This window comes from Denticeps clupeoides, chromosome 7, assembly GCF_900700375.1.
Source record: "Denticeps clupeoides chromosome 7, fDenClu1.1, whole genome shotgun sequence".
Classification (NCBI taxonomy): Eukaryota; Metazoa; Chordata; class Actinopteri; order Clupeiformes; family Denticipitidae; genus Denticeps; species Denticeps clupeoides.
The window spans coordinates 1,321,424-1,339,271 of record NC_041713.1 but is presented as its reverse complement, the minus strand read 5'-3'; the positions used below and the strand labels follow the sequence as shown (position 1 = coordinate 1,339,271).

Sequence of the window (17,848 nt, the reverse complement as noted above, 5' to 3'; positions counted from 1 at the left end):
ACATACAGAGACTTTCCATCCTAATTTCATTTGATTTTTAATCGGTGACACTGAATGTCCTGTAGCAATCCGAAGTTCAGAAAGCTGTTCTTTTAAGAGCCGTGGCGCCACCTAGTGTCTGCGCCAAGTATGGAAAAATAACAAGAAGGAGGAGGAGGAGGAGAGCAAACTTTTATTTTGGTGAAAAGATGCCATTGTCGGTGCGGTTGGAGTGGGACAGAGAGGTAAACTGAATGTCCATTTCACGGGAAGCGTCCCTGCTGAGCAGCAAGTCCTACTTGGCTTGCCGGGATTTCCTCATCTGTGCCGCGATGGAGGCAGAAATCTCGGCGCTCTTCTTGTTCTGGCCGTAATACTCCAGGAAGTGGCCGTCCGGCCCCACCAGGTACATGATGATGGTGTGGTCCACCTGAAGGGACAGGGAAACTCTGGAATAAGGTCTCGGTCTGCCGGGCGCGCGAGGGCAGCGCGTTATTAACACTCACGATGTAGTCGTTGTCCTCGTCCTTCGGGCCCTGGCTGTAATAAACCCTGTAGGCCCGGGACACCTGGTCCACCTGCGCCGCGGTGCCGGTCAGGCCGATCAGCTTCGAGGAGAAATCTGGAGGAGAAAGGAGGTCAGAGGGAATATACACACGGCATGACTTTGCATTACAAGGGGACAAACACCACCTTTCACGTAAGCAGACAAGGCGTCCGGTGTGTCCCGCTCCGGGTCGATCGTGATCAGGATCGGGGTCAAGTTCGGAAGCATCTTGATCCTGTCTGGGAACCGAGCGGCGCAGCGATTACGATCCTACAAAACACGGCTGGACGAATAAAAGCCCGACGGGCGGAACTTTACCAATTTCGTCCACGACCTCCATCATTTTCTCCAGCTCGTCCGGGCAGATGTCGGGGCAGTGGGTGAAGCCGAAGTAGATGAGGACCCACTGACCAAGAAAGTCCTCGCTCGTGCGGGGTTTGCCCTCATGGTCCACCAGCGAGAACGGACCTCCAAGGGCCGGCTGCCCTAAAGACCTCGTCCTCTCCTGCTCTATCTCTGCAGAACAGAAGCGGCCAGGTCAGGGCTGTCAGTGACAGCACAGCAGGCTGCAGGAACCTCATTTACCAGAGCGACTTACAATCAGTAGTTACAGGGACAGTCCCCCCCTGGAGACACTTAGGGTTAAGTGTCCTGCTCAGGGACACGATGGTAGTAAGTGGGGTTTGAACCTGGGTCTTCTGGTTCATAGGCGAGTGTGTTACCCACTAAGCTCCTACCACCCATGTCACATACTACAAGCGCCTTACTTTCCTCCTTCTCCTTCTTGAAGAACTTCATGGCAGCTAGAAGAACCCCGCCGATGGAGAAGGTTATCGCCAAGGACCTCCACGTCACAGGCTGCTTTGGAGGAGAGCAGAGACGCGGATGAGTTGGTTAAGCCGCTTCCACGCCGCACGGAAGTGTGATGCTCTCACCCCGGTCCGCCTGCTCGACGCGCCGCCAGACGGGGGCGGTGGAGGAACCGGGGAGGAGAAGGTTCTGGTGGAGGACCGGAGCACGCATCTCGCACCCTGCGCCGACAAACAAACGCTCAGAGATTTTTAATCATTTAAATTATAAATAATATCATTTTAAAAAAGCGGGCGACCTTACCGGCGACCTTGCGCCGATAATGACGGCGTTCAGCGCCGCGGACAGACTCCTCGCCGCCACCGTCATTCCGGAGGAACATCCGGGTCACCGCAGGCGGCCGGATGTGACGTAACAGTCCATAATCAAACATGTGATGGCAACAATGTACCGTTTTCGATTGATTTAATAAACAACAAGAAAACCTAAATATGTTAAATGACACAACAACACATATATTTATTGTATCTATATGTTGATTTGAAGTGAAAGTGACGTGATCGTCATTTTGAGACACTGCAGCACAGCACACGGTGACACGGTGAAACGTGCCCTCTGTATTTAACCATCACCCTTGTTGAGCAGCGGGCACCATGACAGGCGCCTGGGGAGCAGTGTGTGGGAACAGTACTTTCCTCTTGGGATTCGAACTGGCAACCTTCTGATTACGGGGCCGCTACCTCGCCCCAGGATCACCGATTTATGGATGTATCTGTAGTATAATATTTTCAGATGAATTGCTGTGCTCTGTAATGCACCGATGACGGTACAGTCCTCAGGTCGATCACCACAAGATCAAACCAGAAGCCGTGGATGACAGTAGAGGTACATGAGCTGCCCTGAGTTCAGGGATGGTGAAGACAGATGAGAAGAACAAGTCTCTCTTCACTCCATAATGGACATTTACCACACACGCTGCACCAGGAAAGCCACCAGCATTGTGAAGGACTCCACACACCCCTCACATACATATTCACCCTCCTACCATCGGAAAAAGGTACCGAAGCGTTCTGGCCCTCAATGCCAGACTCTGCAACAGCTTCATCCCACAGACCATCAGACACCTGAACACTCAGGGACTTTCCACTCTGGACTGACACACACACACACACACACACACACACAGGAAGCGGCCCCGTAATCAGAAGGTTGCCAGTTCGAATACCGATCCGCCAAGGTGCCCCACACACTGCTCCCCGGGCGCCTGTCATGGTGCCCACTGCTCACTAAGGGTGATGGTTAAATACAGAGGACACATTTCACCATGTGCTGTGTATCACAATCACATTTACAGCATTTACATTTACAGCATTTATCAGATGCCCTTATCCAGAGCGACTTATCCACTCAGTAGTTACAGGGACAGTCTCCCTGGAGCAACTTATGGTAAAGTGTCTTGCTCAGGGACACAATGGTAGTAAGTGGGGTTTGAACCCGGGTCTTCTGGTTCACAGGCGAGTGTGTTACCCACTAGGCTACTACCACCCATTATCACGTCACTTCACTTTTTGTTATATTGAGTTATATTATATATTATTGCACAGCAGTATTTGCACTATTCTTACTTTGCACATAAATGCCATAAATGTAAATGTTAATTATTATTTCACTAGTTTATTGCTGTCTGTCTTATTGTTGTCTACATGTTTTTTTTAAATGCTGCTCTGTCCCCAGTTTCTCGCACGGTCACTTTGTGTTGGTTATGTTAAACGTTGTTTAAATGTTCCATGTAGCACCAAGTGGTTTCGTTTCACTATGACCCGTCTAACGTGCATGTAGCTGAAATGAATATAAATTGAACTTCAAGTCGAGTCACTTCCGACGTTTCCGGAAGTGGCGTGACGTCACACCGCCGTGGCTGCGGTTGAGTTGTCCGGATTCCGTTTAAACTGCAGGCATTTATTGCGGAGTCCGGGTGACACTGAGCCTCGGCCTCGTCCCGGAAAACCCCCCCGACCGTCTCCGCGTCTGGCCGGCCGCCGTCCGGCTCTCATGCTCCGCCGCCCGACATGAACGTCCCGAAGACCGGATACCGCGTCTTCTCCGCCAACTCCACAGCGGCGTGCACCGAGCTGGCCAAGAAGATCACCGAGTAGGTCGCTGCGGTCGGCGGGGCGACGTGGTGTCGTCGCGTTCTAACCTCGTTCTCTTCTCTCGTCAGACGTCTGGGGGTCGAACTGGGGAAATCTGTGGTCTACCAGGAGTCCAACAGAGGTGGGTGCTGCCAGGGTTGCCAGGTGTGGCGTTTTCATAGGTCAGGGTGGCAGTGGCCTAGCGGGGAACACACTCACCTATCAACCAGAAGACCCGGGTTCAAACCCCACTTACTACCATCGTGTCCCTGAGCAGGACACTTAACCCTGAGTGTCTCCAGGGGGGGACTGTTCCTGTAACTACTGGGTGGTAGTAGCCTAGCAGGTAACACACTCACCTATCAACCAGAAGACCCGGGTTCAAACCCCACTTACTACCATCGTGTCCCTGAGCAAGACACTTAACCCTGAGTTCTGGATAAAGCATCGTCCCCACACGCTGCTCCCCGGGCGCCTGTCATGGCTGCCCACTGCTCACTCAGGGTGATGGTAAAATACAGAGGACAAATTTCACTGTGTGCACCGTGTGCTGTGCTGCTGTGTATCCCAAGTGACAATCACTTCACTTGGGGAAATCTGTGGTCTACCAGGAGTCCATAGAGGTGGGTGCTGCCAGTGTTGCCAGTTGTGGCGTTTTCACCCCTTTATTGCTTCGGTTTGTATTACCGCAACGATCTCAACAATCACATCACTTCATAGAATTCCAACACACTCCAGCACTTTTGCTTCCACTTTCAATCACTCTGGACTGAACCGCCCCCCAGGATTTTTGCACAAACTCTTTACTCTTTATTTTCATATTTATTTGTTTATTTATTTTTTTACAATTATTACACTTAATACCTTGCTGTTACACATATTTTTTGTTTTATGTTAGACATAAAAGTGTAATATTTAGTTATGTTTGCAATATTTGCAATACTGTGGTCTGTAGCAGTTGCTAAAAGCATTTCACTGCTTATAATACTGTGTACGTGACAAATAAAATTTGAATTTGAATTTACAGAGACCAGGATTGACGTGAAGGAGTCTGTCCGGGGCCAGACCATCTTCATAATCCAGACCATCCCCAGGTGACGTTAACGCAACGTGGGATTTTTACTGATGGCAGCCGGTGACTGGCGACTCTCCTCATGTCTTTCAGAGATGTGAACACGGCCGTCATGGAGCTGCTGGTCATGGCGTACGCCCTGAAGACCTCCTGCGCGAAGAACATCATCGGGGTCATCCCGTACTTTCCCTACAGCAAGCAGTGCAAGATGCGGAAGCGGGGCTCCATCGTGTGCAAGCTGCTGGCATCCATGCTTGCGAAAGCAGGTACCCGATTTCGTATTACGTGACGAGGCGACATCGCGGTCGCGCCGTCTTGTCTTACCGCGGCTCCCCTCTTGTCCCAGGCCTGACCCACATCATCACCATGGACCTCCACCAGAAGGAGATTCAGGGCTTCTTCAGCTTTCCGGTGGACAACCTGCGAGCCTCGCCGTTCCTTCTACAGTACATCCAGGAGGAGGTCCGTGTCGCATCTATAAAGAAAATATAAAGAAAATGTTGAATTCTGAGGACTGTATTTGGTGAATACATTACAGACGTTATATTCGATATCGAGCGACATCAGAATTCGCTGTAGGGAGGAGACGGAGAGGCGTGGCAGGGGCCGCTTTTCAGGATGTAGTGCGTACGCAGATTAAAAAAACTGCCACGGATACTCCTCATTTGACTGATATGAAAGTGAAGTGATTGTCACACGTGATACACAGCACACAGCACACAGTGCAAATTTGTCCTCTGCATTCAACCCATCACCCTGAGTGAGCAGTGGGCACCATGACAGGCGCCCGGGGAGCAGTGTGTGGGGACGGTGCTTTACTCAGTGGTACCTTAGTGGCACCTTGGCAGATCAGGATTCGAACCGGCAACCTTCTGATTACGGGGCCGCTTCCTTAACCGCTAGGCGGACCGAATCGGTTTTCTGTGCTGCTCTGTAGTCGCCATTTTTATCTGTAGCGTTAATGTAATTATTTCCCCTTTTTTCAGATCCCTGATTACAGAAATGCAATTATTGTTGCAAAATCACCTTCTGCTGCCAAGAGGTAAGGTCAGGGGTCAGAGGTCCATTTCACTCCAGACGCTACAAATCGAAACGTCCCTCATTGCGTTGCCCCCCAGAGCCCAGTCGTACGCGGAGAGGCTGCGCCTGGGGCTGGCCGTCCTCCACGGAGAAGCCCACTGCTCCGAGTCGGACATGGCGGATGGACGCCATTCCCCGCCCTGCGTCCGGAACACCATCGGACACCCCGGCCTCGAGCTACCGTGTAAGACTGCGAGGACGCTTAATCGGGCCCCGGCAGCCAATCAGAACAGCTCTTGTCTGACTTACTGTCCTGAACCAGAACCACCAGAACGTGGCTTACCTTGACCTCGAGTGTTGTCCATTTCTCTCTGTCCATGTCTTCTTTTTCTGTTCCAAAGCTTTATAGCTTTATACTTTCAGACGGTTCTGAAATGGAGGGAAAGCTCTTGAGATGGGCTTCACCATAATGTTGTAATGTCCGCCACATGCAGGACGTCCCGTGTTGTTGGCTGCATGTGTTAACCCCAACGTCCTGGCGGCATGGCCCTGCTGTATGACTTCAGGTTACTGGCTGGATTTAGAGAAGTCAGTGGAGCTTTGAATGGTTTGCACAATGGTTGTCCATGTCTGTTCTGGATTGTGCAGTATCTCACAGAAGTGAGTACACCGCTCTAGGGTTGCGCGATTATGGCCAAAATGATAGTCATGGTTGTTTTTATCAATTTTGCATTCACGATTATTCTATTATTTTAGGTAAAATAAAATTACATTTACAGCATTTACCAGATGCCCTTATCCAGAGCGACTTACAATCAGTAGTTACTGGGGCAACTTAGGGTTAAGTGTCTTGCTCAGGGACACGATGGTAGTAAGTGGGATTTGAACCTGGGTCTTCTGGTTCATAGGCGCGTGTGTTAACAACTAGGCTACTACCACCCTACTAGGCTACAAATTTTTATTGCAATTTCAATTTTAAACAAACAGTAAGTGAACAAGGCTTTCAGATTTTTGGATATAAAATCCAGCCTGTCAACATTTTCTGTCAACATTTACTGAAGGCCGGTCATTATATACAAAATATTTTTTTTTACATAATGAGGAAGACAGGGCAGGTCCATGAACAAAGGCATTTTGTATAGATTTGTCACGAATTGTAGACAGTAAACTTACTATGCAGTATATATAGGTGTCAGAACATAAGCTGTGCCTTTCTTATGATGATATATATATGACACTTTCTTGCAGGTTGCCGCCCCCTGGTGGTTGGTTATTTAAATGTGAATATCACCAACAATCATCTTAATTTAATTGTGGTGGCCATTATTTGTGCAGCCCTACACCCCTTCACATTTTTGTAAATATTGCATTATATCTTTCCTTGCACTTTTGAGAGGACTTTTGCGAACGATTCATTCAAAAGAACAAATCTTTTAAGAGAGTGTACGGAACCGATTCACTTGAATTTGTTACTTAGTTCAGTTGAGCTGTCAGCAGTGCGCCAATGGCCGAATGAAGGAATCACTCATAAATGACGCTCCTGAATCATTTTCCCCTTTTGTTTTATGAGATTTAGTTTTCAGATAAACAAACCTAAAACATTAGACTAGCAGTAATGAGCAGAGAGAGAGAGAGAGAGACTCACCAGCTGTAGCAGACACTACAGGCGGACGGAGAAAATGCTTGACTCTCATTGTGACAATTTGTGAGTGAACGGTGCTTGTTCAGTGTGAACGAATCACTCACTGAGCCCAATTTGCAGAGTAGACCAGTTAAATAGCGCACCATAGAACAGGACCCGTAAAAACATCACGATTTATGAACAACAAAGCCACAACACTCCTGGTCCCGGAAGCCATGAACTGAACTGAAACATTGAATGCTTTGAATGAATCTTTGTAATAAATAAATAAACAGCCAAAACACGTTGAGCATTTAGAGCTGTAATCAGGCATGAAAAGTTAAACCTAGTCCGACAAGTTCTGCCGTTGTTTCTGCAGGTTATGAGCCTCCTCGGTATTTTCACATCTCACGATAATTTATGTTTTTTTTTTTTGTTATTTAACTAAATTAATAGATACCCTTGACCCCCCCCCCCACTGCTCCACCGAAGCTAAAAGTCTGGGTGCTTTTTTAGATCATGTATAAATAGGCTCGACGCTGACATTGACATACACGCAGGACACTCAGTGTTGTCCCAAGGAAAGACATAATACAATATTTAGAAAAATATGAGGAATGTATTCATATCTCTTTGTATTGTATTGTCAGACAGACACATTTCTCCATATTCATCTTTCTTATTCCTCACAGAAACGTAGTTAAGGTGCAGCATTTTACTAGTGCTGATGTTTTAACCTGTGTTCATGTGTGTTAACGTAGTATTTATTTGTTGGTAATAGGCAAGCAGCAAGCGCCGTTCCCCGGCATAGAGCTTCCAAGTACGAGCGTTAACTCCCTCTACCTCTTATCACGGCGGTGACCACCCCGAATGGTTCCTGTGTGCATGTGTGTAGTAGCCCACGGTTCTCTATGCCTGTTCGAGGTCGGCTGAGGCCGAGGTCCCAGCGCAGCAGATCTCCGGATCTCTCGGCAGAGCCAGTCAGTCTAAAAGCACCCGCCGCACCTTATCGTCTAGAGAAAGCCTGGGACAGACGCTTCAGCCTGCTGGAGAACGACATCGAAAGCCTCCTCTGACGTGCTTCTCTTCTTCTCTGCCATGTAATCATCATCATCTCTTCTGAAGGAAGCAATCTCGTCTCCCCGCCCCATTCTGTAGTAATTACTGTGGAGCCACCAATGACCAGGAGTGACGCGACATGGACATGACAAGGGTTGGCGTTAGTGGAGCTCAGTGGACAGAAACGTACCAGTCAGAGACATGATTTTAAAGCCCCGCCCTTTTTCCTGTGGGTCCCCGCCCCCCCTGTGCTGCTGGGATTGGTGTTGCATGATGGTGGCTAAACCTCACCAGCAGCAGCCGTTGCTAAGTAACAGGCTTCCGACTTGTTTTTGAGAGAAAGGCATGTTTTTCCTTTTTATTTCTTCATTTCTTTTAAGGCATGTGAACTTTTCTAGCCCCGCCTTCCTCTGCACTTCCTCCAATCGGCCTTCCTGTCTGGGCCAGGTGCGGCTGCTGTTTCGGCATCCAAGACGAGATTGGTGCACCAATCTGGTCTGAAGTTGGGCAGAAGATGATCCTGATTGGTTGTTGCATGGCATGTGCTGCAGTGAACTAACCCTGATCGCACTGTCCAGCGGTAGGTGGGGTAAAATGGGAGGAGCTACATGGTTACCATGCACTGTGAGCAGCGGCTAACTAACACGGTGGGCGGTGGTCTTCTAGCTGTCTTGACCCCATCTTACCCAATCTACAGTCAGAGGATTGAGCTCTTTGTCCGTCCCTGTCCTCTGTTGCCTGAGTGTCTGAGAGGGTGGAGATGTTGACATCTAATCTCTTCTCGCAGTAATGATGGCCAAGGAGAAGCCACCCATCACCGTGGTGGGCGACGTGGGCGGGCGCATCGCCATCATCGTGGTGAGTGTTCGTTTCCATGTCCGATGTTGAGTCGTGTCGCGCTCCCTCGCCGCAGTAGGGTTGCGTGTTAACTGCGAAGCCCCTCCCACTTCACAGGACGACATCGTCGACGATGTGGAGGAGTTCGTGGCCGCAGCACAGATCCTGAAGGAAAGAGGCGCCTATAAGATCTACATCATGGCCACTCATGGCCTGCTGTCCGCCGACGCCCCTCGCCTCATCGAGGAATCGGCCATCGATGAGGTGTGCTGCCGCTACGTCACCTCCACGTCTGCAAGCGTTCTGAGTTTCTTAATTCCAGCTTACTGTGTGTCCAGGTGGTGGTGACCAACACTGTCCCTCACGAGGTGCAGAAGCTCCAGTGTCCCAAGATCAAGACCGTGGACGTGAGCATGATCCTGGCGGAGGCCATCCGCCGCATCCACAACGGCGAGTCCATGGCCTACCTGTTCCGCAACATCACCGTGGACGACTAGAGCACAACTCCACCCGCAGAGAGAACCGCTCACTTCGACGCCCCGCCCTTCCCTCCGTAGTCAGTGTTTGAAACCAGCGTTTAGTACGACCCCCCGAACCCGGTTCCAGATTCACTGTGAATAATGCAGAGCAGCTACGTGAAGGTAGATTCATGCATCCACACCAGATCATCTTCTACGCATCTTCTCACGCACACACCACACACACACACACACACACACACACACACACACACACACACACACACACACACACACACACTGCCCAGTACCTGCGCGTGCTCAGGCGTGTTCGTTTCAGTTGCCGTGGTAACAGGACGTGCGTTGGCTAACACCGGTTATCGCGCTGCTTCGAGTTTTATTGGCCGTGCACTGGCCACCATGAGTGTTCCGGGTGTCCAGGCGACCTTTTTTCTGAACGCCGTGTTCCTCTGGTTCTTCTAGTCGCCCCGTTTCTCGGTGTAACACTGGTGCTGCTCCGCATGAGATGACGTGGGTGAATTTGTGGTTCTGTAGTGTTTGTTGCTGTATTGCAATTCAAGGCGATATTATTAAAAAAAAAAATTTTAAAAAGTTGCGGTTTGCCAGAGTCATATTTTTGTTAATAAAAACATGTTTGGCTCCATTTCTTGTGCTCATGTTTTTTCCCCACTTCTTCACATGTATGTGTATTAAAATGAAATGTATTATTATCTCTCCATAGTCAGACGGAGGGTGTCTGGGCTCTCACACACTCCAAATAAAATTCCGATACTCGTTTTAACACATTCTACTCTACGTGTCTGCTACTGGGTCTCATTTGGTGGCTTGTCTTCTGTGTTGTGACGTCTGTCGCTGTGCAATCGAAAGGTGAGCCTGGACGCAGAGAGGAAGCAGTGGTCTTCATTTCCAAACCAGGATTAGAAAGCCTTATACGGCCATTGTGTATTATAGGTATTGTGCTGCATGTTAATTCATCACCATCAGATCCCAATGAAAGGTATAAAAATGTCAAACATTCACATCATGTTTTATGCAGCACATGGGGAAGATTTCCATACCAAATGTTGAGTTCTGATGCCACTGCTGTCAAACAGGCATGGAAACATTACTTCCATTCTGTGGCGTTTTTACACTTCTTTTCCGTCAGTGGGATTGGCTGCTGCCACCGGGGGGCACTGTGAACCTGTGCTCGAACCCAGGCCCCAGTCCCCGGTACCTGAAGACCAGAGATTCTTCCTCCTGAGTAAAGGTATAAAAGACCGGACTTTTTCCACGGTGGATTTATTAAGAATGTCATTTTTGAGTGGTTATTTAATGAGAATACGTTTAATATACCGTACGATACAGTACAATAAACTGGCCAGATCTGGTTTTCAGTATTAGGAAGTTGTGTTTTTGTGGGTAACCCTTTCACATGATCTAATGGAGTAAAAAAAAAGTGACTTTAGTAAAGAAGAGATGCACCACTGAATATGGCTGCTGCTGCTCTTCTTCACCCTCCAAACAAATGTTCTATTTCCATATCGTCTCGACTGATGGAACCAGGCCACCATGTCTTCATTTGACTTGTACTGAATTATTCTAATTACATGAAAATGTGCTGATCTCCTGTAGCAGACCAGTCTCAAATACCATCTATAACCTGTTTATAAGACGTTTAATCTCCTTCAGGCTGCATTCATCACAGCGCAAACAAAAAATACAATCCTGCTGATGCTTTAATAGAAGTGAAAGCTACAAAACATCACCAGTAAATCATTTTATTTTGAATATTTTTAGATCTAATATCATGAATGGCATGTCTGTGGTATTTTTTCGTCTTATCTGCACCCCTTCATATTTCCGAACCTTCGGGTCATTTACTTCAGTCCCTTTATGTTCGGGGGCAACGTTCCCCGCAGCACGAGGTTCCGTATTTCATCACATCAGCTGACCAGAAGGTTAAAGTCAGAGGTCGACCTCGCCGTGCACCTTCTCGCTCTCCTCCACAGGGACCTGTGAAGGGTGTCAGGATGAATGTCAGGATGGAGCGGGCACATCCTCCACCCTCCGTGCCAGAACTAGGATACGGAGCAGCTGTTGGCCTTGTTCATGGGCGGCCGGTGGCCGTTGTCGTTGGGGAAGGTGTCCCTGCGGCGACGCAGGGCGGGGCTCAGCCGGCTGGGGAGGTTGGCCTGCTGAAGAAGCTCTCGGAACACCTCCAGCACGTTCTCGTTCTCTTTGGCCGAGGCCTCCAGGAAGCTGTTGTTCCACTCCAGCTCTAGGCTGGACAGCACGTCCTTGGCCGTCACGTGCTTGTCGTCCTGCCGGTCCACCTTGTTGCCAACCACCACAATGGGTGTGAACTTGTCCTCCTTGATCTCCAGAATCTCTTCTCGTAAGCTCTTCACGGTCTCTAGGGACTCAGGGTCATCCACGGCGTAGACCAGTGCGAAAGCGTCACTGTTCTGGATGGAGAGCTTGCGCATGGCCGGGAAGGAGTAACTGCCGCTGGTGTCCATGATGTGGATGGTGACCTTCACCCCACCCACCTCATACTCTTTACAGTGAAGTTCCTCAATGGTCCTCCGATGCTTCGGCTCAAAAGTGTCTTGCAGAAAGCGGCGAATGAGGGCCGTTTTGCCCACGCCGGCGGCCCCCAGGAACACCCAGACGCACCTCGGTCTTCTCCTTCACGTTGAGAGACATGGTCTCCAGCAGCAGCAGGGTTCCTGAAGTGTGAGGAGCTCTGTGTCTCCGACCTGCCTGCCCTATTTATAGAGATATCAACCGCCAGGCTCCAGGCTGTCAGCCAATCGGTGCATAGCAGCAGCCTCCATTCTTTAACCTGCCGGCCAATCAGGAGCAGTTATGCAAATGGTTCACCAAACGAGCTCTGTGTGCAGGAATATCCTTCCCATGTAGATACAGGTTGGGTTAGTAGACTGCTGTTCTCGCCAATTAGAACGTTTTAATTTCCAAGCTGATCCTTCTCCACGAAGTGAACCAGGAGATTCTGGCCTTTACAATCCCTGTTTACCATGTGCATCAGCACAATCACTTAATTTATTAATTTTGAAGCATTGATTATTGAAGGAATTGGCATTCTATTCTTACAATTCTAATAATATATATATATTTTTTAGTTAACTTTAAAGAACACAAGGTGAGATGTAAGTGACATTTCGGGCGAGATTGAGATATACACATCAAATAAAAGCTCTTGGTCAGCTTTTTCTACTTAATATAAATAATAGCGTTATTAATCAAAAACTGAGCGAGCTGCTGTGCTCCAACATCACTACCTGACCCAGATGAGAGCTGTGCAGTTTATAACCTTATTACATGGTCATAGTGAGCACCTGAAGTGGCTCTTATCTATGGCTCTTGTATATTAGGTCAGTAGGTTGGTCAACATCATATAAATCAATATAAACCATTATAATCCTGCCTCTAAGCGACTGCCTGAATGACTGGCCCACCTCGTCATGTCTGGCCGACACCTTGATTCCTGTCCTTCAGCTGCAACCTGGTCTGTAGACTCAGGAAGCCACCATAGTGGATCCCACCTTAGGCCTGGGGAGGTGTGGCTCCTCCCTGGATGTCCCATCTCCAGACCCCTCCTGGGTGTCTGAGTGTGATCGTGTGCTGAATGGCGCCCTGCGTCGTGGTGCCATGATAACCGAGCATCTTCTGTGGCTGTGCCAGCAGTGGTGCCATTATCGGACGTCACCATGAAACCCTCAGCCCCTGAGGATCTCTGGAACCGCAGCACTTGACCACTATGCTGGATGGAGGAGGCTGGTTATGGTGGTCAGCAGTAGCTCTTCCAGCCCATGTGCATCTCCAGGCCAGATGATTGTTCGAATACCGTCTCCCAGTGGAGGGACGTCTGCAGTCATGTGCGACACAGACACACAACAAGACCAGAGAGTAAATGTCCTGGGACATTTATTTAATGCTGGTTTTATAAGGAAAGTTGAAAGTTTGACCACTCCGAGCGGTGACGTGTGTGTTTTACACAGAAGGAGGACAAAAGCCACGGCGTTACGCAAGTGTCCCTCGCCGGAAACTGTTGCAGGCATCTGTCTGGGCGTGAGGCCGGTTTTACTCCTGCAGCCCACGTTGACCTCATTATCTTATCGCCGCAAGGTAAACACGGCGCTCTCCGGCTGGAACGAAGCCAGGCGTGGCATCGCCGCGGCCGAGTCGGCATGCAGCGACGATAATGAGGTGCACACAAAATGATACACCTGACCCAGAAATCCCAGAGAGATTCGTCCCCTTCGGGCCGTCAGTGTCCACCGAGCAGGGTCTGCATGTGACATTATGTGACATAACGGCTTTCTGGACCCAGGACCTCTATTACTAGCATTTACGGCATTTATCAGGCGCCCTTATCCAGAGTGACTTACAATGTGTAGTTACAGGGACAGTCTCCCCCTGGATACACTCAGGGTTAAGTGTCTTGCTCAGGTACACAGTGGGGTTAGTAAGTGGGGTTTGAACTTGGGTCTTCTGGTTCATGGGCGAGTGTGTTATGGCTACTACCATCCTAGAAGAAGAATCTGGAAAGAATCTCTTTTTGTAGGAACATGCGGTGTTGAAAAGCAGATGGTTCAGACGTCATCCACAAATCCTGCTGGTAGATCTGGGTCCCTGTCCTCGGGAATGGTCTTGATGGTTGTATGTTGTTCCTGTTCTGTGGGGAATTTTGTCAGCATAAAGGAGGAATTGTGAGATTGAAAGTTTTTGCCCGCCAATGAATAATCGTAGTAATGAAGTCAGACGCCTGTTCTCCTTCTTCTGCTCCAAGTTGTTCCATGCCTTTTAGCTGCAAGAACTTTATTGTTTTTTTGGGTTTGACCTACAGGAATTCCTTCATGTCTTCTGGTGACCTACTGTTGGCTCTTCTGACAGCTCTCAGGTGTAATTGGAGATGTTTCAGAATGCCTAACCTGATCTTTAAAGGAAGTTCTACCTGCTGATCCCAGCAGGTCTTTCTCACATCCTCCATCTGCTTCCTTTTTTTATGTGGGTTGAATTTCATCCCAAAAGCACAAGAGTTATGCACCTCTGGTGTGTTTGACAGGTCACGTCATGGGAGCAGGGCTTTCAAGCTGGACAACCAAATGGCAGGCTGGAAGAGAAGAACTCTGTTATTCAGGACAGTGGTGGCCTAGTGGTTAAGGAAGCGGCCCCGTAATCAGAAGGTTGCTGGTTCGATTCCCGATCTGCCAAGGTGCCACTGAGGACCCACTGAGCAAAGCACCGTCCCCACACACTGCTCCCCGGGCGCCTGTCATGGTGCCCACTGCTCACTCAGGGTGATGGCAGAGGACAAATTTCACTGTGTGCACCGTGTGCTGTGCTGCTGTGTATCACATGCGACAATCACTTCACTTCACGACACATTATGTCCCCATTCTCATCTCTAACTGGGTCTGGGTTTTATAAAGAAAACACATATTTCATTAGCGGCATACAAAATATAACGATTTCTTGGATGTTAATTGTAGCTGTAACTAGTTGGACATTTCCCACGACATGCAGGGGACCAAGAAAGGTGCAGAAAGGGCTCGGGGACAGCGTGTTCTTACTTTAACGGCATCCGTATTGTTTAAAGCGGAGGCTGGACTGTCAGTACGGGCCGAATCACAGGTACAGAGCGCATCGAGTCCTGCCTGATGCCTGCAGCATCTCATCTACTCTTTCCATCAAAATATGTCACTTTCTTAATATAATGGCACAAAATCAGGCGAGAAATTTTGACCCAGGTACTAAATGTGTGAGTGTGTTGTGAGCACTGTGGAGCAGTGGATCAGGCTGTGGAGCAGAAGCAGAAACCTCAGTGCCTGCATTGTAATTGGTTCTCATTTGCATGCATTTTACTTGCACATGTGCAAGCAAGTTTGCGTTGAGGCATCATATGCTGTTGCTGTCCAGCTGATCAGCAGCCCACAGAGATGGGGTGGCTTTTAAAAATGGCTCCTCAGATTCACAGGAGCTTCTGGAATTATTTACTCTCCAATGCTGTCACCATTACATTTACATTTACATTTACTGCATTTACCAGACGCCCTTATCCAGAGCGACTTACAATCAGTAGTTACAGGGGACAGTCCCCCCCTGGAGACACTCAGGGTTAAGTGTCTTGCTCAGGGACACGATGGTAGTAAGTGGGGTTTGAACCTGGGTCTTCTGGCTCGTGGGCGAGTGTGTTAACCGCTAGGCCACTACCAGCCTCTCAGATGGACTACCGTAATTGCCCACATGACGACTATTACATTAGATTATTAGAAATAATTGAAGTGAAGTGATGGTCATTGTGAAACACTGCAGCACAGCACATGGTGTCACGGTGAAACCGGTGAAACCGGTGAAACTCTGTATTTAACCGTCACCCTTGGTGAGCAGTGGGCAGCCATGACAGGCGCCCAGGGAGCAGCGTGTGGGGACGGGACCTTCATCAAGGGGACCATAGCATTTGTTAAAAACTCTGCAGCCAGAGTACATGCACAAGATGGTATGAACACTTTACTCCGGTATTCTCATTAGACCGGCAGGGGTTACTCCGGATCCGGAGTTCGGCCCGGAGTTTCATGTTAGTCTCGTGTAATGTTCCCTGATCGTGTTCGTGTCTGTTCGCCGTCAGGTCATTGTCTGGTGATGTTCCCTTGTCTCGGGTAGTCAGTATTAAACCCCTATCGTGTGACGTCGCGTCCTGCTTCCTCACCATGTCCAGCCCAACATGACACTTCCAGTTAAGTACCGTATTGGCTTTAAAATTCTGCTTCTGCTCCAGTTTATCTTAGTAACCTACTGGTCCCTCATAACCTACCACGCTCCCTTCGTTCTCTGGGAGAAGTCCTACTACGTCACTGCTGGAAATATAGCATTTACCTACAGGGCTCCAAATCTTTGGAACAATCTTCCAAGGAATATTCTGGATACAGACACTGTCTTAATATTTAAATCTTGACTAAAAAGCTACAGACTAAAAAGGCCTTTACCTACACTCCCCTCACCTTTACTAAAGCTGCAATAGTTTATGCAAATGTTTAGTTCTCTGATCACTTATTTAGTTTAGTTCTCTGGTCATTTATTTAGTTTAGTTCTCTGGTCACTTCTTGTCATTTTAGATAACTTATTACTAACACAGACTTCTCTTTTTTTATCCCATGTGGGTGGTAAGTCTCTTCTGGAGAGCATCACATGGCATCACTGAACCCCTGTGGATTTCCCTGCTTGTCCTGTACTGCCTGCCCCTTAAAAACCAAATGCTGATCCCTCCTGATAGTCATCGGCCGGAACTCTAATATACTACCCCAATATTACTTCATAATAAACAACTGGACTTTAATAACCTCTATAGGCCAAATTTCCTGCATAAATCCCATTCAGCATCCCAGGGTTGATCCAGTGCTGATCGGAGGAGGACGGGTTCCTCTTGCTGAGCCTTGGTTCATCTTAAAAGAACCGTTTTCTGTATGTTGGGGCATTAAAGTAATTTTGTAACTTATAATGCATATGAGTTTCTAAGAATAATTTAATCCCAAAATAAAACTGAACCCTGTGGAACTCCACATGTTACATATTTAGAAACTGAATTAAAAACCTTTGTCCCAATAGGAATGTGCAAAACTTTTTATGTTCAACAAAAGGTTTCAGACAGACAACCCAGTAAAATTCAGTAGTGAGACATATTAAAGATGGACTTAGATCAAGTAGAACAAAACCAGAACCATTTTTCTGATCACAACTGATGTCATGAATAAAAGTGTCACCAAATAAGCCACGAAATGCCTAAATGTCCCTTGGGATCAACCCTTTTGCGGCTTTGACGGATGCTCAATGCAAAATTGGCTCAGCAAATTAAAAGCATGCAGTGTGAGAGATATAGACTGTAGAACGATGTCTCAACGTTGAAGAAGTATTGATGATTTATCAGGTACGCAGGATGAAGCCTCAGGAGCTGCGGGAGCAAATTAAGGCTTCCAGGTCATTCATCTCTTCACTTGAAATCTGACCGGGTCACTGGCCACAAATCTGCCTCTGAAAATAATTGGCTGTGTACTGGCGAAGAAAATAATCTATTGATCTGTTTTGAATGGAATTGAAGAGAATTTGTCCGACTGGATAGTGTTGTTTTCGGGGGTTGCCATGGTGCCTTGTTGGGTTTTTTCCTGATGGTGAACAGATTTGTTTAGAGGGAAGCAATAGAGGAAAGTTGCGCCCATTGGATATGTATTTCCTGCACTCAGTATATATGAAATATATGATTATCATCCTGTACACTGGATGGTGGAGCAT

General features: G+C 48.2%; 2 protein-coding genes and 1 pseudogene across 3 annotated transcripts; 1 reads left to right on the top strand and 2 right to left on the bottom strand.

Moving 5' to 3' along the window:
* Window positions 1-154: 154 nt before the first annotated feature.
* sco1 (synthesis of cytochrome C oxidase 1) lies at window positions 155-1,898 on the bottom strand. Its single transcript, XM_028986517.1, has 7 exons — window positions 1,640-1,898; window positions 1,462-1,557; window positions 1,294-1,384; window positions 845-1,042; window positions 673-765; window positions 486-601; window positions 155-409 (listed from the first exon to the last, which is right to left on the bottom strand). Exons 1-7 carry the CDS (start codon window positions 1,703-1,705, stop codon window positions 275-277), a joined length of 795 nt encoding a protein of 264 aa, XP_028842350.1. The 5' UTR covers window positions 1,706-1,898; the 3' UTR covers window positions 155-274.
* A 1,317-nt stretch (window positions 1,899-3,215) lies between these two features.
* Window positions 3,216-10,150, top strand: prpsap1 (phosphoribosyl pyrophosphate synthetase-associated protein 1). Of its 2 annotated transcripts, XM_028986515.1 has the most exons (11): window positions 3,216-3,488; window positions 3,558-3,610; window positions 4,496-4,562; window positions 4,634-4,806; window positions 4,887-5,002; window positions 5,527-5,582; window positions 5,659-5,804; window positions 7,963-8,001; window positions 9,028-9,098; window positions 9,195-9,341; window positions 9,416-10,150. In XM_028986515.1, exons 1-11 carry the CDS (start codon window positions 3,406-3,408, stop codon window positions 9,572-9,574), a joined length of 1,110 nt encoding a protein of 369 aa, XP_028842348.1. In that variant the 5' UTR covers window positions 3,216-3,405; the 3' UTR covers window positions 9,575-10,150. The 2 variants fall into 2 exon arrangements, with proteins under 2 accessions (XP_028842348.1, XP_028842349.1); XM_028986516.1 differs by lacking the exon at window positions 7,963-8,001.
* Window positions 10,151-11,319: 1,169 nt separating this feature from the next.
* LOC114794713 (ras-related protein Rap-1b-like) lies at window positions 11,320-12,244 on the bottom strand (annotated as a pseudogene).
* Between the last annotated feature and the right edge of the window lie 5,604 nt (window positions 12,245-17,848).

Coding starts and splice junctions, on each gene's coding strand:
- sco1 (XM_028986517.1), bottom strand. CDS start 1,705: ATGACGGTGGCGGCGAGGAGTCTGTCCGCGGCGCTGAACGCCGTCATT. Junction 1,385..1,461: donor CGTCGAGCAGGCGGACCGGG/GTGAGAGCATCA, acceptor CCTCCAAAGCAG/CCTGTGACGTGGAGGTCCTT. Junction 410..485: donor ACGAGGACAACGACTACATC/GTGAGTGTTAAT, acceptor CTGTCCCTTCAG/GTGGACCACACCATCATCAT.
- prpsap1 (XM_028986515.1), top strand. CDS start 3,406: ATGAACGTCCCGAAGACCGGATACCGCGTCTTCTCCGCCAACTCCACA. Junction 4,807..4,886: donor ATCCATGCTTGCGAAAGCAG/GTACCCGATTTC, acceptor CTCTTGTCCCAG/GCCTGACCCACATCATCACC. Junction 9,342..9,415: donor AGGAATCGGCCATCGATGAG/GTGTGCTGCCGC, acceptor CTGTGTGTCCAG/GTGGTGGTGACCAACACTGT.